The following is a 20,854-nucleotide window of genomic DNA, read 5'->3' on the forward strand; positions in this document are numbered from 1 at the left end:
GCTGTTTTTATTTTTTTAAAAGCTTAGATGTGTTTATTTTGTGTGTGTGTGTGTGTGTGTGTGTGTGTGTGTGTGTGTGTGTATAGTGAGAAATCCACATGCATCTGTTTAAGGGGCACAAAGGATTTATTAAGATATGAAAAGGGAAAAATACACTCCCAAGTACAAGATTTGGTAAATCCAGTTGCAGAGTCCTTGGGAAGCTGGGGACCTATCACACCTGCTTCAAGTGCCTGACCACCAAGGGAGCACAACAACGACCCCCTCCCTCCTTCCTTTTTAAGAGGTCACAGCACTGCCTCTATCAGGCCAGATAGCCCAAGGTCGTGGGCAGAGCTAATACCCACTGCTCATGTGCGGGCACATACAAGCTGTGGTGCATGTACAGAGAATCAAAAGATAAATGTGGGTTTGACTCTCCTTCCACCGTGCCAACTTTGGAGATGGGACTTAGGTTTCAGGCCTGGGAGCAAACACCTTTACCTGCTGAGCCATATCGATGGCCAAATATAATATTTTAATTAATAGCTCAACATTCTCCCCCCACCCTGTACTTTTGCTTATAATACCTCTAACCCTTCATATACAATGAGGTTGTGATATTTTGTACAGAAATAGGAAATTCAGCCTCTCCTCTGTCATGTCATTTATTTTTATAGCCCTTGTGATATGGCTCTGTGTATCTGTATAACGCTTTGCTTAACGATGCTTCCCACACTATAAATTCCACTGGGCTTTAGGGACTTTTCCTATTTTATGTAGTACTGACATCGCAGCCCAGCACTCGTATTGGATGTTTAGTGAATAGTTGTTGAGAAAACAAATGGGTTATTTGAGATAAGTTTGTAAACTATTTACAAACAAATGACTGTAAAAAGCAAAAGGGTACTCCTGCGGCCAGAAGGGACTAGAAGCCCTGTGTACAAAAATGGAGAATCTGGTTGTCTGCTGAAATGGGGAGGATGTCGTGACCCTGGAGACTCTTGGGTCATTCCACTTATTTTCTACATCAAAGTTCAACTGTCTCCTAAAGTCTAGGCAGTGTTCTACCACTGCCCTGTGTGAGGGGGTTGGACCATGGGGAGAACCCCTGGAAGCCCCTGACTGACGAGCAAGGGGGACTCTCCAGCGGGTTGGTCTCCTCTACCGCTCTCAGTGGGGCTCGTGGACGTGCTTGTGTGAAGGTTGGAACAGAATTTCCTAGAAGGGAGTGCTGTCTTTCCTTCGCCCTGGCCATGCATGCCCTCTGCCACCTGCTGAGGCTTTACTGTGTGTTCCAGTGAGTACCTGTTCTGCTCCCGGGCTGCTGATGACTTTTCATTAGGAATAGCCTCTGTCAGGGTTTTAGTAACAAGAATAAAGGCAGGATGTGTAAAAAAAGTGGAAATCTAAATTTAATAAAAGGTTTTGAAATGAAATGATAGTTTTTTCATATTCTGGGAACAGTGACCTAATTAACCACGTTTTAAAATCATGTGTGAGGGAGAAACACACACACACACACACACACACACACACACAGGGGGGGGAGGGGAGAATGAGAACACAGGTGCACATACTAAGACATGCGAATGGGTTCTCTCCTGCCACCTTGTGGGATCTAGGAATTAAATTCCAGTCACCAGTCCTGTGCGTAAGTGCCTCTCCCTGGCCTTACTATATTTGATTAAAAACAAAACAAAGCATTCACTTAAAACTCACTCCTTTTTTGTGCATGTGTGGGAAGGGGACAAGTGACAAGATGAGCATATAGAGGTCAGAGAACAACGTCAGGGAGTTAGGCATTGAGCTCAGGGTAGCTGTTGCCGTTCTCCCCTCCGTTCATACATGACACTTCTATATATTTTTCCTTTTTTGCTTCTTCTTCTTCTTCTTTCTTCCTCCTCCTCCTCCTCCTCCTCCTCCTCCTCCTCCTCTTCTTCTTCTTCTTTTGGTTTTTCGAGACAGGGTCGAGACAGGGTTTCTCTGTGGCTTTGGAGGCTGTCCTGGAACTCACTTTTGTAGAACAGGCTGGTCTCGAACTCACAGAGATCCATCTGCCTCTGCCTCCCGAGTGCTGGGATTAAAGGCATGAGTCATCACTGGGCAGCAAGGAGGATCTCAACTTGGCGGTCAGCCTGAACCACATATTGAGACTCTGTCTTATACAAGTGGAAAAGAAGAAATAGCAGAGGGAAGGAGGGTGTGAAACTAATAGCTCCTGCACTGTGAGGAACCATGAAGACGTTTTGCTAAGTGGAGTAAGCTAGATTTGTTTACATTGTTAAGGTTGTCAAATTAAAAACAAATAGAGTGTTAGAGCTGAAAGGAGTGCAGAGGGAAGCTAGCGAATAGGTAGTGTATCCGACTGACAAGATGGAAATTCTGGAGAACTGCAATGTGTATCTGGATACCTAAAAACAGGTGGAATGTGGAATTTGATGCTGTATTTATTTATTTTTGTTGTTGTTGTTCTTTTTTTTTGGTTTTTTTTTCTGAGACAGGGTTTCTCTGTGGAAAAGGAGGCTGTCCTGGAACTCCCTTGGTAGTCCAGGCTGGTCTCGAACTCACAGAGATCCACCTGCCTCTGCCTCCTGAGTGCTGGGATTAAAGGCGTGTGCCACCAACGCCCGGCTGTTGTTGTTGTTCTTTGTTTTCTGCTTTGGTTTATTTTTTGAGACAGGGTATCTTTGTGTATCCCTGGCTGTCCTGGAACTAGCCCGGTAGACCAAGCTGGCCTTGAACTCACAGAGATTGGCCTGTCTCTATGATTAAAGGTGTGCTGGGATTAACGGCATGCAGCACTGCCCAGCATGTTTAAATTGGCAACTCATGCTGTAGGGATGTAAGGGGAACACTCATCCTTTGTTGGTAGGAGTGAAAACTGGGGAAATCAGTGTGGTGGTTCCTCAGGAAGACAGGAACCAAACTACCTCAGGGTCCAGCTCTACCACTCTAGGACATATACCCAAAGAACACTCCCCCCTATCTAGGACATACACCCAAAGGACACTCCATCCTACCACAGAGACGCTTGGTCAACCATGCTCATTGTTGCTCCATTCACAATAGCCAGAAATTGGAAACAACCTAGATATCCCTCAGCAGAAGAGTGGATGAAGAAAATGTGTATTTACACAATGTAATTACTCAACTGTTAAAAAAAATAAAATCATAAAACTTTCAGGTAAACGGATAGAACGGAAAAAAAAATCATCCCAAGTGAGGTATCTCAGACCCAGACAGACAAATATGATACACATTTACTTATATGTGGACATTAGCTTTTAAGTCAGTAATAACTAAGCTACAACCCAGAGAATCACAGAGGTTAAGTATAGAGTAAGGACTGGCAGTGTGGGGAGGGCAGGCAGATCTTGCTAGGAAAGGGAAATAGAGCAGATAGTTATGGATGAATGGGGTGGCTGAAATGGGAGTACCAAGTACAGAAGGGGAGGGAAGAGGGGAACAAGGGAGAGAACATGGGGGAGAGACAGTTAAAACTAAGGGCCATTTGAGGGGTAGTATGGAAATCTAATACAGTAAAAGCTTCCTAAAAAAATATATATATACATATATACATATATACATATATACATATATAAGGGTGATCTAAATGAAATCGCCAAATAATGGAGAAGACAGAGCCCCAACTAGCCATCTTCTTGCAACCACATGAAGCTTCCAGTACCAGGATTGAGTACTAATTCAGTTTTTGGCTAAAGGCGTCCCACGGGCACCACCAAACAACCCAGGCTATCAAGACTACAGGTTGTTCTCCACAAACTGATGGCAAGGCACTGTGGCTGATGATAACACCACACAACTCATTGAACAAAGAGAGGTCAAGCTGGTGCCTCCATCGAGCCTTCACCCGTTTGTGCTAGCATCTTTGGTACAGGAAGGCACTCTGCAGGCTACTAAAGGAGAAACTTATACACCAACCCAGCCATAAAAACCTTTGATCCACAATGTGCCTTGTCTGCAAGATACGCTGATAAAACAGTGGCACAGAGCTTGTGGGAGTGACCAACCAGTATCTGATTGGGCTTAAGGCTTACTCCACAAGATGGAACCCATAATCAATGCTGCTTCAGTGATCAAGACTTGAGATCAGAGAGCTCAGGGGCTTAGGGTAAAACCAAACACTACTGTTCTAAAACAAACAAACAAACAAACAAACAAAAAAGCAGGAATAAAATAACGCCTAATGACAACCTGTTATACACATAGATGGCCTTGCTCAACCATCATCAGAGAAGCTTCCTCCTGCAGCAGACTGGAACAAGTACAGAGACCACAGTTAGACACTATGCAGAGAGTGAGGGACCTTGGAGCATTCCGCCCTAAAAGGGATGTCTCTATCAAATCTCTTGCCTTAGGGCTCAGAGAATCCTGTGGAAGAGGAGATAGAAAGAATGTAAGAGCCAGAGGGGAAGGAAGACATCAAGAAAACAAGGCTCTCCAAAGCTACGTGATCAAAGCTCATATGAACTCAGAGGCTGAGGCAGCAGGCGCACTCGGGTCTGCACCAGGCCCTTTGTGTGTTTACGGCTTCCAGTTTAGTGCTTTTGGGGATTCCTGGATGTACACACACATTTCTTGTGCCTCCCCTTGGGCTCTTTTCCTTCTGTTTACTTTGTCCAAATACAGTGTGTTAGTTTTGCTTTGTCTTGGTTTTATTTTATTATTATCCCCTAGAAGCCTGTTTGTTTTCTAATGAGAAGCAGAAAGGAAGTGGATCCAGATTTGGGGGGGAGACTGGAAGCAGTAGAGAGAGGGGAAACCATAACCAGGATATCTTATGTGAGGAAAAAAATCTATTTTCAATAAATGAAAAAAAAAAAAGACAGACAGCAAACAACTCAGAACAGCTTCAGGAAGTCCCTGAAACTGACCAGATTCACTAGGCCCCTCTAGATGTGTATGTATTGCATTCCCCATGAAAAGGCCGTCACACAACAACGTCCAAATGGGGGATGTGCTTGTCTCTGAAAGCCATCATCTGCCATTTTCCCCACTGTGGTTCTCATGAACTCTTTCCAGACCTTGGAAACAGACCAGTACACTGACCCAGCTCCTCCCCAGTCCTCAAACTGATTTCTCTGTTATCTCACACCTCTTTCTGTTCATTGTCACCAAAGAGCTATCGGCAGTTTCCAAAAACCAGTGAGAGTCTTAAAATACCTTACCTGAAACACTCACAGGACTGACATATACCAAAGAAGTTTCTGAGAAGCTCAAGCATCATGTTGCCCAGATGGCCTAGAGGCTGTGTAGTGGTGGCGAAGGCACTCAAAGGTTGTTGCATGAGGACAGCATTTGAAACCATACTTTTCACTGTGCCAAGCACCTAAGAAGACTTCAGTCACTAGTACTGCCACCGTCACCAAATCTTCCCTCTTGTGTGGACTAGGCAAGTACAATCATCAGAATTTTAAACATCAGTTTAGTAAAATGACATATGCACATTGTAAGAGTATGAAAAACCAGACACTACGCCTTCCTTTCCCATCTTGGGGACTTTCTCTTCAAGGTTTGCAGCCTTTGCTTTCTGGCCATTTCTTGTGATTTACTTAGTGGGTTCACAACTGAAAACAATGACTCACTCGCTCCCAGAATCTATCAGTAGCCAACATTGCGAGTAGGGAAGGGGGTTAGGTGACTGGTATTCCATTATATCCACACGCCAGGAATTTTCCTTCCAGTCAACTGTTGATGGACATTTGGTGTTTCCAATTAGTGCTATTTCAAATAAAGCAGCTGTGGACATTCTGTATTCGGCTCTTACATACACTTCCATTTGAGATTTTTGTGACATTCTTATTTGGCGAGCGTGAGTTGAGTGTGTGTATGTGTGCCCATGAACATGAGGCACAGTGTGTGGAGTCTGGGAACCACTTTCAGGGGTTGGTCATCTCCTTCTACCATATGGGTCCCAGGGACTGAACGCAGGTCATGACGCTTGGCAGCAAGCGCTTACATGCTGAGCCATCTGCGGGACATATGTTTTCATTTTTCTGTGGAATGTTTGGATTAAACAACAGACATATGTTTGACTGCCTTTAAAAAAAACATACTCCTGTACCCCAGGCTGGCCTCAAACTACTGTAGCTGAGGATGGCCTTGAACTTCTGATCCTCCTGCTTCTACTGCCTGAGTAGTTGAACGACAGTCGTACAGTTCACTCCTGGCTCCTGTGGTGCTGGGGACTGGACTGGAACAACACTGCCGAATGAGCTGCGTCCCATCCCTTAGTGTTTCAAGCCAGATTGTTGTTATATATCCCGGGCCGGTCTGGAACTCTTGCCCCTCCAGCCCCTGCCTGCCCTAGTCCAGAGCCTCTGTGCTCTAATATTTCCCTAAATAGTTTCTGCTCCTTAGGTGGCTGGAGAGGGAGCCTGCTCACACGGCCTTCTCTCTTGTCCCTAATGCTAACTAACCTTTGCGGCTCCGTCTTCCTGCTTCCTGAGGTCTGAGCTTTCCAGGCAGGAGCTCTCTGAGCTCCGTGGGGGCACCGCGTTGTGCTCCCCGGGGCACTTCTTGCACTCACATCCTTCCTCCTGTTAAGGGCAGTTTCTGCTCCTCTGCCCACTCTCAATGGGTTGTGATCTCTCTGCGCGCATGTGCTAACCCTTCTGCCATTTCAAGTGGCCTGCAGGAGGAAGGAGAGCTTCGCACCTTCCTTTGATCCATCAACCTAGTGTTGACTGTTTCCTACATCAGAGACCTTTGCAAGTGCTGGGACAACAGTGAACCAAACAGAGCCCATGTTCAAGGGAGAATGTAATACGGGGAGTTAGAGGGAGGGGCCAGCAAAGAAGAACCCTGAAAAGTATACTGTGTTGGAAGGGACCCACTGTAACACAGGACGCAGGGATGGGGAAAAAGAAGGTGTGGAAGGGTTCGCTTGCTCGCTTGTTTAGAGACAGGGTCTCATGTAGCTCAGGCTGGCCTCAAACTTAGTATGCAGCCAAGGATGACCTTGAACTTCTGATCCTCCTGGGCTGTTCTTCAGGCGCCAGGATTACAGACATGCATGAAAAAGCCTAGTTTATGCAACACTAGGGGTTGAACCCAGGACTTTATGTATCCTAGGCAAGTAGTGCACCCACTCACCTGCATCCTCAGTCCTGGCTCTGCCATCTTAAACATGCGTTGTGGGGACTTGGATGAGAAGGCAAGAGAGGGACAGGACCTGTGGAAACAGCCCTTGAGCAATACTTACACCAGGGAAGAGTGCTCTAGATACATGTAGGTGCTGGGCACAGGCAGGGTACAGGTGAAGGCGTCTGGAGTCCTGAGGAGGGTGAAGTCACCACTGGGAGCTCACAGGTCTCTGTGTGGCCCAGGGCTTCCTCTCAGGGTGATATCAAACAGTGTCAGGCAGAGTGTTGGCATGAAGACTTCCCTGGGTGGGGCAGTCTCCCTGCAGACTAGGTTTATGGCAGATTACAGCCAAGAGGAAGCGGGCTGGGAGACTGCTTCATTCATGCAGACGTGGTGGCTTTGATGGAATGGAGGGAGCAAGAAGGGTCAAATTCTGGATTTATAAGGACTACTCAGCAGAATCGACGCAAGATGGGAACAATGGCTGGCAGATACTGTCTGAGTGGCTGATGAGGTACTGTTACCTGGTAGAGAGCAGGAGTGGGAAGGGAGAATTTTTTCTAGAAACATCCCATTTGAAATGTCTTACTAGACTGCCCGAGGAGGAGTTCCTCAGAGTCAGGGGTGGGGGTGGCTGAAGATACAAGCATGAGCACCCTGGATCTGGAAGGCACACTTGAACTCTGGGTAACCATGGCTTGTCAGTGTAGGCTCCAGCACAGATCACAGATGTCTCTATGGTGTGGGAGGCCTGTTGTGGGGGGGAGGCTGCCCATGTGCAGGTCTGACAACAGGAAATCTCTGTTTAGTTTTGCTGTAAACCTAACCATTCTCCACAAAATGAAGCTGATTTTTGTTTCTCTCTCTCTCCCTCCCTCCTCCCCCCTCCTCCCCCTCCTCCTCCTCCTCCTCCTCCTCCTCCTCCTCCTCTTCTTCTTCTTCTTTAGAAAATGCTTAGCAAAGAGAATAAGGGGGCAGGAGTCAGTTCCAAGGGCCAGGTCTTTGGTTCACTGTCACCAAGGAGGGATAGGTGACTGTGGGACAGCAAGTGAGGAGAGGGCAAGGAGCAATGGGGTCATAGGAAGGGGCCAGTCATGGAAAGTAGGGGCCCTCAACAGACCTCGGAGTGAGACAGCGGAGGGTTGACTGTCAGTCTTCCTGGGTGGTAGATAATGCACCAGTGAGGGCTGGGAGATTAGAAGAGGACCCAGGCACAGTGAGAGAGGGTCAGTTCACTTGAGGCTTTTTGTTGAAAACTGCTGTGATGAGGTTGGGTAATAGAACAAATGGAGAAGTGAGGACTTTTAAAAATTGTTTTGAAGATGTATTTCCCTATGCAGCGCAGGCTAGCCTCGAACTCATGATCCTCTTGCTTCTGCATCCTCATTGCTATGATTACAGACACATAGCACTATCACACTGTGGAGGGAAGTTTATTACTTATTGTTTTGTGTGTGTGGTTTTACGAGACAGGGTTTCTCTGTATTGTTTTGGAGGCAGTCCTTGGAACTCATTCTGTAGACCAGGCTGGCCTCGAACTCACAGAGATCCACCTGCCTCTACCTCCCAGGTGCTGGGATTAAAGGTGTGCACCACTAACACCTGTTTATTACTTATTTAATGAAAAATATTGAATTGGGGGACTAGAGAGTTGGTTCAGCAGTTAAGAGTGTGTATTACCCTTGAAAAGGATCCAATTTCAGTTTCCAGAACCCACATTGAGTGACTCACAGCTGCATGTAACTCTAGCTCTAGGGGTTTCAGTGCCTTCTTCTGGCCCCCTTGGCACCTGCATCCACCTGCACACTCCTATAGAACACACACACACACACACACACACACACACACACAGCTGAAATTTGTGCTCTGTGATTCCCAGTTTCTGTCTTCCCCACAGCCCTGATCCCTGGCAACCACCATTCTCCTTGGTGACTCTCCTGTTGAGTGGATAGACTCACAGTATTTATCTTTCTGCGTCTGGCATATATCACTTAGCACAATGTCCTTCAAGTTTACCCAGTGTGTCAGGAACAACAGTATTTCCTTCTTGGGACTGTTTTGATTTTGAGATAGAAGAAATACAAACCTGAATACAAGCTGATAGACCTAATCAGCCTTAGCTTGGCATTGGTGGTGCACGCCTTTAATCCCAGCACTTGGGAGGCAGAGGCAGGCGGATCTCTGTGAGTTCGAGATCAGCCTGGTCTACAAGAGCGAGTTCCAGGACAGCCTCCAAAGCCACAGAGAAACCCTGTCTCGAAACCCTCCCCAAAAGAACTAATCACCCTTATTATTATTATTATTATTTTCTTAAGACAGTATCTAACTGTAGCCTAGCGTAATCTAGAACTCACATTGTAGTCCAGGTTGGCCTCAAACTCTTGGCAACCTTCCTACTATAGCCTCTCTACCGCTGGGATTATAGACATGAGCCACCACCACGCCCTGCTAGTCTGCAGATTAATCTGAAATGCTATCCAGAACCTTCAGCTTCCCCTCCATGGATGCAATGCAGTCCGAGGAGGATGCTCACCGTAGCCTAAGGAAGGTGCTCCCAGCATGTTCATTAATTGAAAATAGCCAGACCAAGTTCAGCCTTCAGCTTCCTGATTTGCAGCCCAAGATACTGGCCTCCAAGGATCTCTGAGCTGTGGCATGCCAGGAACGCATGGGGTGATGTTCAGGAGAGATCAAAGCTGGGAACAGCAGACGCTATCTGCCTGATCCTCCCATGGGGCACTGAGTTTTAAGAAAAACAAAAACAAACAAAAAAACCCAGATGTAAAGATGACAACCCAGAAGAGGAGGGTGGGGCATGAGCACAGTATAGTGATACATATGTACAAAATGTCATATGGGAACCACTAAATCATGTAATTTCTATATAATACATTACATTCACTAATAAGCAAACATTTATAAAAACAAAGCCTTACATATTTGTATCATTAAATCCAAATAGAGTTTTGAACTAGGTCCTGATTTCTGATTTCTGGCTCTCTGGTTGAAAAGTATGTATCAGCACTAGGGAGGCAGAGGCAGATGGATCCCTGTTTGAGGCCAGCCTGGTCTACAGTGAGTCCAGGACAGCCTGGGCTACACAGAGAAACATTGTCTCAAAAAGCCAAACCAAACATAACAACAATAAAGGCATAGGAACTGCAGTCATTTTGCAAAACATGAGTATATATATATGTATATATATACATATATATTACTATAATTATAATATAATGAAAACATAAGTCACCCAAAAGCATATTATCCAAGATAAATTCTAGTAACATTTAGTGTGGTTAACTGCTAGCTTTGTATGCATAAATATTGAACTCATTCATTCAAAAAGCTAAGGGCTGACTCTACCAACTAAACTATTCCCAGCCAGGCTTATCAAACTTTAAATTAATTAAATTTATTAATTAAAATATATAATTAATTTAAACTTTTAAATTAATAATTAAATTAAAATATTTAAATTAATGACTAAGTTATTAATTTAATTGCATTCATTCATTTATTGTTTATGGTTGTTTATGTGCCATTGCATGCATGTGGAGAGCTGACTTTACCACTGAGCTAGATCCCCATCAGGGCTTATCAAAATTTTATTCTATGTATTTATTGTTGTGTATATGCATGGTCATGCATGTGGAGGCCACATGACAATGTGCATGAGTCTGTTCTTGCCTTCCACTATGTGGGTCTGGGGATCCTATTTTTCTGTGTAGGTTTTGTTAAAAGTCTGCTCACACAATACCACATGAGCTTCATTTGGTTTTTTTGTGGTTGTTTTTTGTTGTTGTTGTTTGTTTGTTTGTTTGTTTTGGCAGGGTCTCACATAGTCTAGGCTGGCCTCAAACTCACCATGGCGTCAACAGTGACCCTGAATTTCTGGTGTCCTGCTTCCATCCCTGAATGCTAGGATTAAAGTCAACTACTACCACACCCAGTTTTTGTGTTGCTGGGGTAGAATCCAGGCTTCCTGCTTGCTAGGCAAGTGCTCTACCAACTTAGTCACATTTCCTGCTAGCACATGATCTCTTACAACTGTTAAATAGTCTATCATAGGAATGTGTTATAGCTTGGTCATCGTCTGAGTGGGCATTTTTAGCTACCATAAATAACACCGAAAAGAAGCTTGCGATGATACATGTAATAATTGCACTGATTATCCTTTTTGTATTTTTTTTGGCAGAAATAACTGGTTGCCAAATTATTCACTGGCTCAATGGATGTAAACACTTCAAAGACTTCTACACATAATGCCAAGTAGCATCTTACCATGTCTGTCTCCCTGACCAACTGAGCATTTGTAAGGACTTTCTCCCCCCTTACATCTTGTAGGAATTACTATTAGTAATTATACCTTGTATACATCTCACCGTTACTACCATGTCAGCTTCCTATAATTAAAAAGAAATTCAGAGCTGGGGTCTAGCTCCGTGGTAGAGGGCTTGTCTAGCATGTGTAAGGCTCCAGGTTTCAGCTCCAGCACCACAAAGAAGCAAGGCAAACACTCCCCAAAACATTTCAACCGTGTGTAGGTTGAAGTTTAGTATTTATGGAAACGACTTGAGGTGGGAGTACGAGTAATTTGGATTCCAGTGATTTCTTTGTGCGCCTACATGTGCTAGGCACCATGCCAGGTGCTTTTTCTGTTTATTACTCCTGCAACCACACCTTCAGAATGTAGGTGTTATCCTGTCCCATGAGGCTGAGATATGCTGAGGACAGAGGGCTTGTCAGTTTGCATGGTCAAGATTGGTACCATGCTGTTTGACTTAGAGTCCAGCATTGATCGATTTGCAGATTTAGCCCTACCTCAAAGGGCTTAAGATTGATCTGATATATATACACCTGTATTTATGTAATATATGTATATACTATGATATATGTATATATGATACACACATATATGTATGCACACATACACTATATAACATGTGATTATATGTGTTATATATGTGTGTGTGTGCATGTATCATGAGATGTATACTAACATTCACAGCTTACCAGTTTTTTTTTGAGACAGGGTTTCATGTAGTGTAGGCTGGCTTTAAATTCACTATGTAGTCAAGGATGATGTTAAATTTCAGGTCCTCTCCCTCCTGAGTGCTGGTGTTACAAGTGTACATCATCATGCCCTGTTTTATTTAGTGCTGGAGATCAAACCCACAGCTTGGTGCTTGCCTAGCAACTGAACTGCATCACCAACCAAGCCTACCAAGTTTTGCTACATTTATTTATTTAGCTATTTTTTACTTTACCTTATGTGTATGAATGTTTTCCTTATACATGCATGCCAGTTGGATCCTCTAGAACTGGTATTACGGACGGTTGTGAGTTACCATGTGAGTCCTGTGAATTGAATCCAGGTCCTCTGCAAGAGCAATGAGTACTCTAATCACAGAGCCGTCTCTCCAGTCCCCACATATACTCACTTCAGTTTGTGTAAGTGTATAAGAGTACATATTGGGCTGGGTGTGGTGGCACACGCCTTTAATCACAACTCTAGGGAGGCAGAGGCAGGGGGCTCTCTGTGTGTTCAAGGCCAGCCTGGTCTACATAGTGAGTTCCAGGACAGCCAGGGTTACATAGAAAGACCCTGCCTCAACAAAACGAAATAACAACAAAATGAGTGTACACGCCATGGTGCGAATGTGAACATCAGAGGACAGCGTGCAGGAGTCGGTTCTCTGTTTCCACCATGTGGGTACGAGCTGAGCCATCTCACCCATCCTCACTAAAGCTTAAAGTTCCTGGGCAGAAAAAGCCACACTGACCTATAAAGCTCTGAAATCCTGATCTATCTGAAGAACTCTAGGGCCACTGCTTCTGATCTGATGTGGTAGCTGGTCCTTTATCTAAAGGTAAAGCCAACGGGAGGAATGGGGCCTAACCTATTTGCCTTCTTGGTCAATCAACTGCCATCATTTCTTTTGAAGACTTGATTGAGAGGAGCAGCTGAGGGGCAAGACTCGGAGGAGTGATGCCTCTTGGAGGAAGAGTGACTTCAGTTAGGATGCAGACTGTGCCCAGAACCCACCCAGGTGAGCACTGTGAGCCGGCTCTGACAGCTTAAGGCTTTTTTACTTTTTGTTTGTTTTATTTTGTTTTTGAGACAGGGTGTCACTATGTAGCCTTGGCTGTCCTGGAATGTCAGAGTGGCCTCAAACTCCCAGAGGTCCACCAGCCTCTGCCTTTGCCTCAAGTGCTGGCATCAAAGGTGTGCACCAACATAGGCCTTTTACTTTTATTCTTGGTCTTCTGTGTACTACATGTGAACCCTGGATCTTGGATCTATGTACATGAGCACTTTGTCTGCATGTTTGTATGTGTACCATTTTGGTACCTGGTGCTCAAAGAAGCCAGAGGAGGACATCAGACCCCTGAGACTGGAGTTACTGATGGATGGGAACTGTCATGTGAGTGCTGGGAGTCAAAGCCTGACCCTTAACCCCTGAGCCATCCGCCTAGCCCCAGCTAGCAATTTCATGAGTCTCATAAAAACAGAAACAAAAATAACAGAAAACTAAATGTTTACTAACTCGTAAGCTGTCTTTTGGCAACCTCACAGGAAAGGGAGACAGGTTTCTGAGCTGTTAGCTTTCCCCATTATCCCCCATTGTCTAGGATGCTTGGAGCTCTTAGCTCAACCTGGGCCCCAGAACAGCATATCCTAGGCCACACCAGGCTGGTTAGGGCATGGTGAGGTAGACCTGGCTGCTAGTGTTGGGTCTGGCTGGCTGTGTCTAACTTCTACTCCATTGTGTCAGTCTCCTTGTTTCCTGTGTTAGCTTAGGCATATTCGTGATTAGCCTCTGGAGAAGATTTCAGTGGAGGTCGGTCAGGAAAATTCTGCTACCCTTCACAGAAGGTAGTGATTTTACTGAGATGGCTAAACTCTGCATCCATCTATCTGTCTATCAATCATCTGTCTGTCGTCTGTCTATCTATCTATCTATCACCTATCTATTGAGGAGACTCTCTATGTAGCCCTGGCTGTCTTGGAACTTGCTATGTATACCAGCTTTCCTCTAATTCAAAGAGATCCTCCTGCTTTGCCTCCAGAGTCCTGGGACTGCTGGGATTAAAGGAATGCATCTCCATGCCTGTCGCTTTAGGTTCAACTCTATGACCTAAGAGCCATTTCAATGGCTGGGAAACCTGTCCCGGGAGTGGGCGAGGGGCAGCGGGAAACATTCAGAAAGCCCGGCTTGGAAGCCAGGCTCTCTGATGACACTTACCTGCAAGCCACAGCTGAAGACCTCTACAGCCTCTAAGGGACGAGCATCCTTTTTGGATAGCACAAAGGGCCATGTTTGGAAATGACGGAGCAGGAAAGGGTAGGGAGAGAATAACCACAGAGGACCAGAGCTGAGGTGGCGTTGGGACTGCGGGGTGGACAAAAAAGAAGGAAAATAGAGCAAAATGGGGAGCTCAGAATAGAAGATATAAAGGAAAGTGCCAACTAGTGAAAATCCTGAGAAAGAACGCGTGGGGAGGGGGCTGGGGAATGGTTTAGAAAAATAGCAATTAGCACAGCTAAAAATAAAGACCAATTTCGAGACAAAGCCAGATCCAAAGGAGAAAATAAAACTCGCCAGAAAGACAATTCCTTGCAAACCAAATGCTCAAGGAAATGGGGCTAATGACACCCTCCCCCCTTGGGCTGTTTTCTAGAAGAAATGGGAAACTAGATGAGCGTGGAGCGCCGCGCTGAGCAGGTGACAGACACCGGGAGAGAAGCTATGAGCCGGGCGCTGGAGCCATCGGGATTCCCGTAGTTGAGCGTAAAGGTCCTCCTGAGACTGCATCCAAGTGTCGTCCAAGTTAAAAATGTGCCGGCGCGCTCCGATCCGCGCTGGAACCGTAGAGGCTCAGGCAGCTTTCTCCGAGGTCTGTCTGTTCCAGAGCCTCGAAACTGGGGGGCACAAGGCGTGGCGTGAACCGGAGTGGGCGTCCACATCTTGGTCCCGGCTCTGGTGACACCTCCCGGGCACCCGCGGCGTTAGCAGGCCGTGCACCCACGGAGTCGGAGTCGGGATCTGGGAGGTGACTCGGCCTGGCAGGGACATGGAACGCTGTGCGTCTCCCAGGCCGCGAGGGGAGGGACCGGGATGTGCGCGGGAGCTGAGGGTCACCCGAGGCCACCGCGCCCTGCCCTGCACCGGTAGCTGGGGGCTGGACTTAGTGCCCACGGGCGCGGGTGGGCAGGCAGAGGGGAACGCGGCGGAGAGGAGGCGGCGGGCGGGGCCTGGAGGGGCGGTGTCGCGCGGGCTCCTCCTCCTCTTTACCCTCTTCGGGCTCAGCAGCGGTGCTGCCCGGCTGATCCGTCCTCCGGGCGCCCGCGGCAATGTTCACCCGCGCCGTGAGCCGACTGAGCAGGAAGCGGCCGCCGTCTGGTAAGCGGCTGTGGGCGCTGGGGCGCGGGAAGGGTCGGGTCGTGGGGTCCCCTGGCGCGGCTCGCGGTGCCGCCCGGACAGCAGCCGCGCTCCTCCCGCTTGCTCTGTCCCAGACGCGGCGGGAGCGCAGAACCCCGGAGCCGCCCCGGGAGGAAGTTAGGCTTGAAGCTGGAGCCACAGCAGCTTTTTTTTTTTTTCTAGAGAAGGTCTGGGAGCCACAGAACAGCCCCACACTCTGAGGCAGCGTGGGCTCCTGTGTGCAGCCTCCGCCGCGGGCCGAGCGGGGAAGGATGCTCCACCGGACCTCTGCATCCCCCGAGCGGCTCGGCCCCGGGGCGCCAAAAAGTACAGTCCCAAGGTGGCTGCACACCCGGGCGGGGGAGGTACTTGTGTGACACGGCGGAGGAGTCACTTTGTCTTTACCCCTGGACCAGCCCGACCCACAGTTTGGGGCAACTTGGCAAGACAAAGAAAACACAGTGCAGAAACGGTTGATTCGAATTCTGCATCCTTTTTGTTCATAATAATACCTAACACTCTTTGATGGCTTATGTTGTGGCCAGGAGCTGTGTGTTGACACCTCTTGTCTTCATCTTTAGAAAAGCCGAGTCGGAGGGGTGGGGTTCTGAGGCCGGGGTGTTGGGTGACCTGCTCTACTCTTAGTTGGTGGATCTCTCAAACCCAGGTTTGTTTGCTTGCTTGACTCTGGCTCGGAGTTCGCCGCTTGCTTTCCTGTTGCCCAGAGAGTAGCTACGTTACGTGTCAGCCGGTTTCCTCTTTTCACCTAAACATCAACTGTGGTTAAGCGACTGTAGTCAGACAGATTGAATCCCATTGCCATCACTCACCAGCTGTGCAACTTCTTTGTGAGGCGTCGGGATGTGCAAAGTGTAGCTTTAAGTGCTTAATTGGAGCCTGCCCTCCACCAATCAACTCATGCAAATCATTTCATTAAATATTTAAGACAACCCTACTAACGTCAGAATCCATGGGGTTGTTTGTAAAGAGTTTGCACCGTTGCCTAATATGAATTAAAGTGTTCCATTAGTGTTGTCCGTGTGGTCGGATTCCCTTGTGCGTGTTGATGGCTGACACAGTGGTCAGATTCTAGGCACTGGGGTTGAACTTCTAATTCCAACCTTGACTCTGTAGTTCGGCCACACTGAATAGTGAATGTCCTTGGACCTTTCTGTGCCTCAGAGCTGCACTGTTGCTGGCTTAGTGTGGCTTGCAAGAGTCAATTGCTAAATATTCCGGGTATCTGAGAACTGGTTGCTAAGTCATAGGTGGGCTGAAATTAGCCGTGGTGGGACATACCAATATATATGTCAGATATCCAGGCTTGATGAACCTTGTACAGTGGATTCCAGAGAGTTGTGGACTTAATTACATACTTAATTTAAAAAAAATTTAGATTGTGTGTGTGTGTGTGTGTGCACATGCCACAACTTGCATGTGGAGGACAGTTGTGGAAATAAGTTCTCTCCAACTGTAATCAAACTCAGGTCATCAGGCTTGGATACAAGCATCTTTACCCACCCAGCCATCTTGCTGGCCGGTGACTACGGACTTTAATTCCGATAAATATGTGCTCATGTTACCAATAGCAGGGCCAACAGTTAAATATGAGAAGCTCCATATTCATGAGAAGCAATTCTGGATACATGATAAAGATGGAGGAGTTACTAGCTTCCTTTTCATTCTCTTTTTTGTTACATAGAGCAGTTGTGAATAGCCCTGCATAGGTTTCTTGTTGCTTTGAATTATATTTGGCCTAAATCTAATACAAATAGAACCACTGAATCATGACAGACACATGGATTTTGGAAGCTTTTGCATATGGCCACATTGCATTTCCAAACTGAAGGGCAGTTTTAGAAGTGTTAGCAGCATGTGCTCCAGGGCAATAGACTTTTAACTCTGAAGAAGTTTGCCCACCCCGCTGATGATAGAAAGGGCAGGAAATAAACAGCAGGGGGTGGTGTGGGATGTCAGGAATGCAAAGAGTTCAGTTTCCTTGAAGTCTGTGGGTATAAGGTCTGCCACCCTTGTGAAAGGACATGAGCCAGTTTGGTCACTTACATCACTGCCCAACAGCAAGAAAAGAAGGAGCCAAGTGAGAGAGGGAGGATGAGGGCTTCTTATAGAGAGGATGGGCAGCAGGCGAGCCGCCCACAAGATGGTTAAGGATTTGGGGAAGGGTAGTTTTGATTATGTTTTTCTTGTGGAGCTAAGGGCACACCCAAGGCCTTACACAAGGTAGGCAAGTGTTCTGCCACAGAGTGACATCCCACCCGAACTGTTTTTTTTCCAAGCTATCCAACCAAAGCTGGGTGCACCCCACCAAGAGCCTGGACTTGGAGCTGACAGTAAGCCTGTCTTCCCCAGTGTATTTTATGTGTGGCAGAAAGAGCTAAATCTTATCGAAGACGGTATCCAAGAGCTGTAAGCTCCACCCATTTCTAAGGTTCATAGCTGGAGGCCCTTTGTCTCATTTCTAAGGTCTCAAGTATATCTTGCCTACTAGGTGGGGGAAGTGGAGACTTGATAAGAGTCAGACCCCAGTTCAATCTTGGGAACCCAAGAGGAAGAGGAAGAACCAACTACATTTTTAGCAAGTACCCCAGTGGTTTTTATGCTGAAGTGTGAGGACTCCTCAGAGGATCTTGTCCCCTACCTACAACTTACACTACTAATATCTGACAAGATTCTACCTCAGAACCGAAGTAAAAGCCATGCCCTACAGTCAGCCGGCTATGCGGCCTGTCAGAGAAGTTCTCTTTACATTATCCCACTAAGCCCTAAACATTTCAGAGTTATGGCTGGGCTTAAGTTTTTATTTGGAGGTGATAATCTGCACAGAAATTTACCGTATTGGTTTTCAACAATTTGACAGAGTGTCTTGGTGGTTGGGCAAACTTGCATTTGTAGAAACTCATGGGCTGGGTCTTGGGGCTGGGGGAGAGCCAGGCTGGCGGGCAAGCATGGGTTGGCCAAGATAAGATGGCGTCTTTGTTCAGATGACATCAGCTCAGCCTGCTTGGGTCCCACCAAGAGCAGCCTGGCAAAACAGGCGGGCAGGAGGTGCAATGTGGCTTCAGTAGCAGCTGCTCATCCACGTTTTGTCTGTCTCCTTTCCTTAGAACAGGAGACTGAGAGACCCAGGCAGGGTCTGGACTGGCTGCTTTCTAGAGCTTTCTTGGGGAACCACGTACTTCCCTCCCTGAGTTGAGCGATCCCCTCGGGCCCCTCATGCTGGGTTCTAAGAACTTGTTTATACTGTACTAAATATACTCTGGTGGCTTCTGCTTCCCCCAGATAGCTAGCTGTCCACTGCAGCTGCCTCAGGGTGGCAGTGAGAAGAGAGGGGGCCTCAGGCAGGCAATAGCAGCAGCCCCTTGATAAGGGCTGTCAGGAGGCGTCCACTATGGAAAACGGTCCCTGTAGACTTCCAGGGACACGTTTCTCTTTGGATCTGGATCCCATCTCTTGAGGGTCCTGCCCAGTGCCCAGGGTTGCCTCCACCTGGTCTGTCCTTCTTGTCAACCCGTTCTCCCACCCCTCACTCTGCCTGTAGGGTATTGGACATTCCTCACCTCCTTGAAGGTGTCCTTCCTCCAAGCCTGACTGGCCCTCAGCACCTGACAGTAGCCTGGGAAGTTGAGTCCCAAGGTGTGGGAACTACTTCAAGGCTACTCATTTCCAAAGAAGCAGACAAGACAACCTGTCTCGGACCCTAGTCCAGGGCTCCCTGCTCTCACATCTCAGTCAGCTTGTTACACATGCAGTGGATCAGTATGGAGGTGACGGCCTGTCCCCTGTCTCCTTCCTTCCCATCTGGGAATCCTGGTTTTATTTCTCAGTTCATAGTAAATAAGTCCGTGACTGAAAGTCAGGCTTTCATTTGCTGCGTCTTTTACTCCACCTCCCATCCCAGCTTCTCCAGCCAGTCATTCTGAAATAGAATCTGGCCTCCTCCATCCTGTCGCTTGCTTCTTTGTAGTAAGTTCTTTCATTCACCGCTGTGCGCCTCATTTCCGTGCTGGGCTACCATACATTCTCAGTGATTGGCATCTGTCTTAGCAGCTGCTTTCAGTGCTTCTGACCCCTTGGTCAGATTATGAGCCATATGCAGGAGTCCAGATGTGGGGTTGACCTTGGAGGTGTGGACTGGAGCCAGGAGAGAGAGTGCGGTAGTGAAATTCAACATTGTTGTTTATTCAGCATTAGGACCGGACCCAGTCCCCAGAGCCCTGAGGGTGGCACATGCTTGTAATCCCAGCATTGGTGGGTGGAGTCTTGTGGATCCCAGGAATTCACAGGCCATCGAGAGCCTCGGTATCAAGAGGCAAGGTGGACAGTGCCTGGGGACAGACACCCGAGTCTTCACCTGTGCTTGTGTGCACTCACCAGCACATGTGTACAGTAGCAAACACAGACAGGAACAGACACACATGTACACCAGCACACACAGGAACAGGCCCACATGTACACCAGCACACATGTACACCAGGATGTGTATACCAGCACACACAGGAACAGGCATACATGTACACCAGCACACATGTACACCAGGATGTGTATAACAGCACTCACAGGAACAGGCACACATGTACACCAGCACACATGTGCACCAGCACACACAGGAACAGGCCCACATGTACACCAGCACACATGTGCACCAGCACACACAGGAACAGGCACACATATACACCAGCACACACAGGAACTGACACACACGTACACACATGTACACCAGCACACATGTACACCAGGATGTGTACACCAGCACACACAGGAACAGGCACACATGTACACCAGGATGTGTACACCAGCACACATAGGAACAGGCACACATGTACACCAGCACACATGTGCACCAGCACACATGTGTACCAGCACACACACAGGAACAGACACACAAAGAGAAGTAAGTGGGCTGGGGCTGGGGTGTAGCTCAGTTAAGAGAGTGCTCGCTTACCCAGCAGGCACAGATCTCACACCATGGTGGAGATCTACACACCATGGTGGAGTCTAGCACCAGAGAGGCAGGGCCAAGGCCAATCAGAGCTGCACGAAGCCCCCTCTCAACCCAAATGCACACACCAAAAATATCAGCAGCAACAATAAACCCAACCAGTCAAGCAAGCAAGAAAATGAATGTATGGGCTAACTCATGAATGACTGCTTGGGAGGCTGAGACCAGCCAGAGCTACACAGGAAAGACCTTTCCTGAAAACCGCCCAGCCCCTCACACACAAAGAAAGCATGGCTGATTCTGACAAACAGTTTTCACAGGGTTTGGGATTAACCCAGGGCCCTGTGCATGGTGGGTAAGTGCTCCTCCACTGAGTCACACC

At 47.3% G+C, this 20,854-nt stretch overlaps 1 protein-coding gene and 1 long non-coding RNA gene across 3 annotated transcripts in view; one reads left to right on the forward strand and one right to left on the reverse strand.

Moving 5' to 3' along the window:
- Positions 1–4,742: 4,742 nt before the first annotated feature.
- Positions 4,743–15,331, reverse strand: LOC110341296. The gene is made up of 3 exons (XR_005879907.1): positions 14,337–15,331; positions 9,623–9,828; positions 4,743–7,177 (listed from the first exon to the last, which is right to left on the reverse strand). It is a non-coding gene; the product is annotated as an uncharacterized LOC110341296 (long non-coding RNA).
- A 5-nt stretch (positions 15,332–15,336) lies between these two features.
- The window catches only part of Rgs10 (regulator of G protein signaling 10), a 39,631-nt gene continuing 34,113 nt past the window's right edge, over positions 15,337–20,854 (forward strand). The window contains exons 1-2 of one of the 2 annotated variants that reach the window (XM_021228558.2): positions 15,364–15,494; positions 15,696–15,839. In XM_021228558.2, the coding sequence (XP_021084217.1) occupies positions 15,785–15,839 (55 nt within the window). In that variant the 5' untranslated portion in view covers positions 15,364–15,494; positions 15,696–15,784. Of the gene's footprint in view, positions 15,495–15,695; positions 15,840–20,854 lie in introns of both variants that reach the window. The other variant, XM_005064313.4, reaches the window with a different exon arrangement.

The sequence above is a fragment of the Mesocricetus auratus genome, unplaced genomic scaffold, assembly GCF_017639785.1.
Source record: "Mesocricetus auratus isolate SY011 unplaced genomic scaffold, BCM_Maur_2.0 Super-Scaffold_4256, whole genome shotgun sequence".
Classification (NCBI taxonomy): domain Eukaryota; kingdom Metazoa; phylum Chordata; class Mammalia; order Rodentia; family Cricetidae; genus Mesocricetus; species Mesocricetus auratus.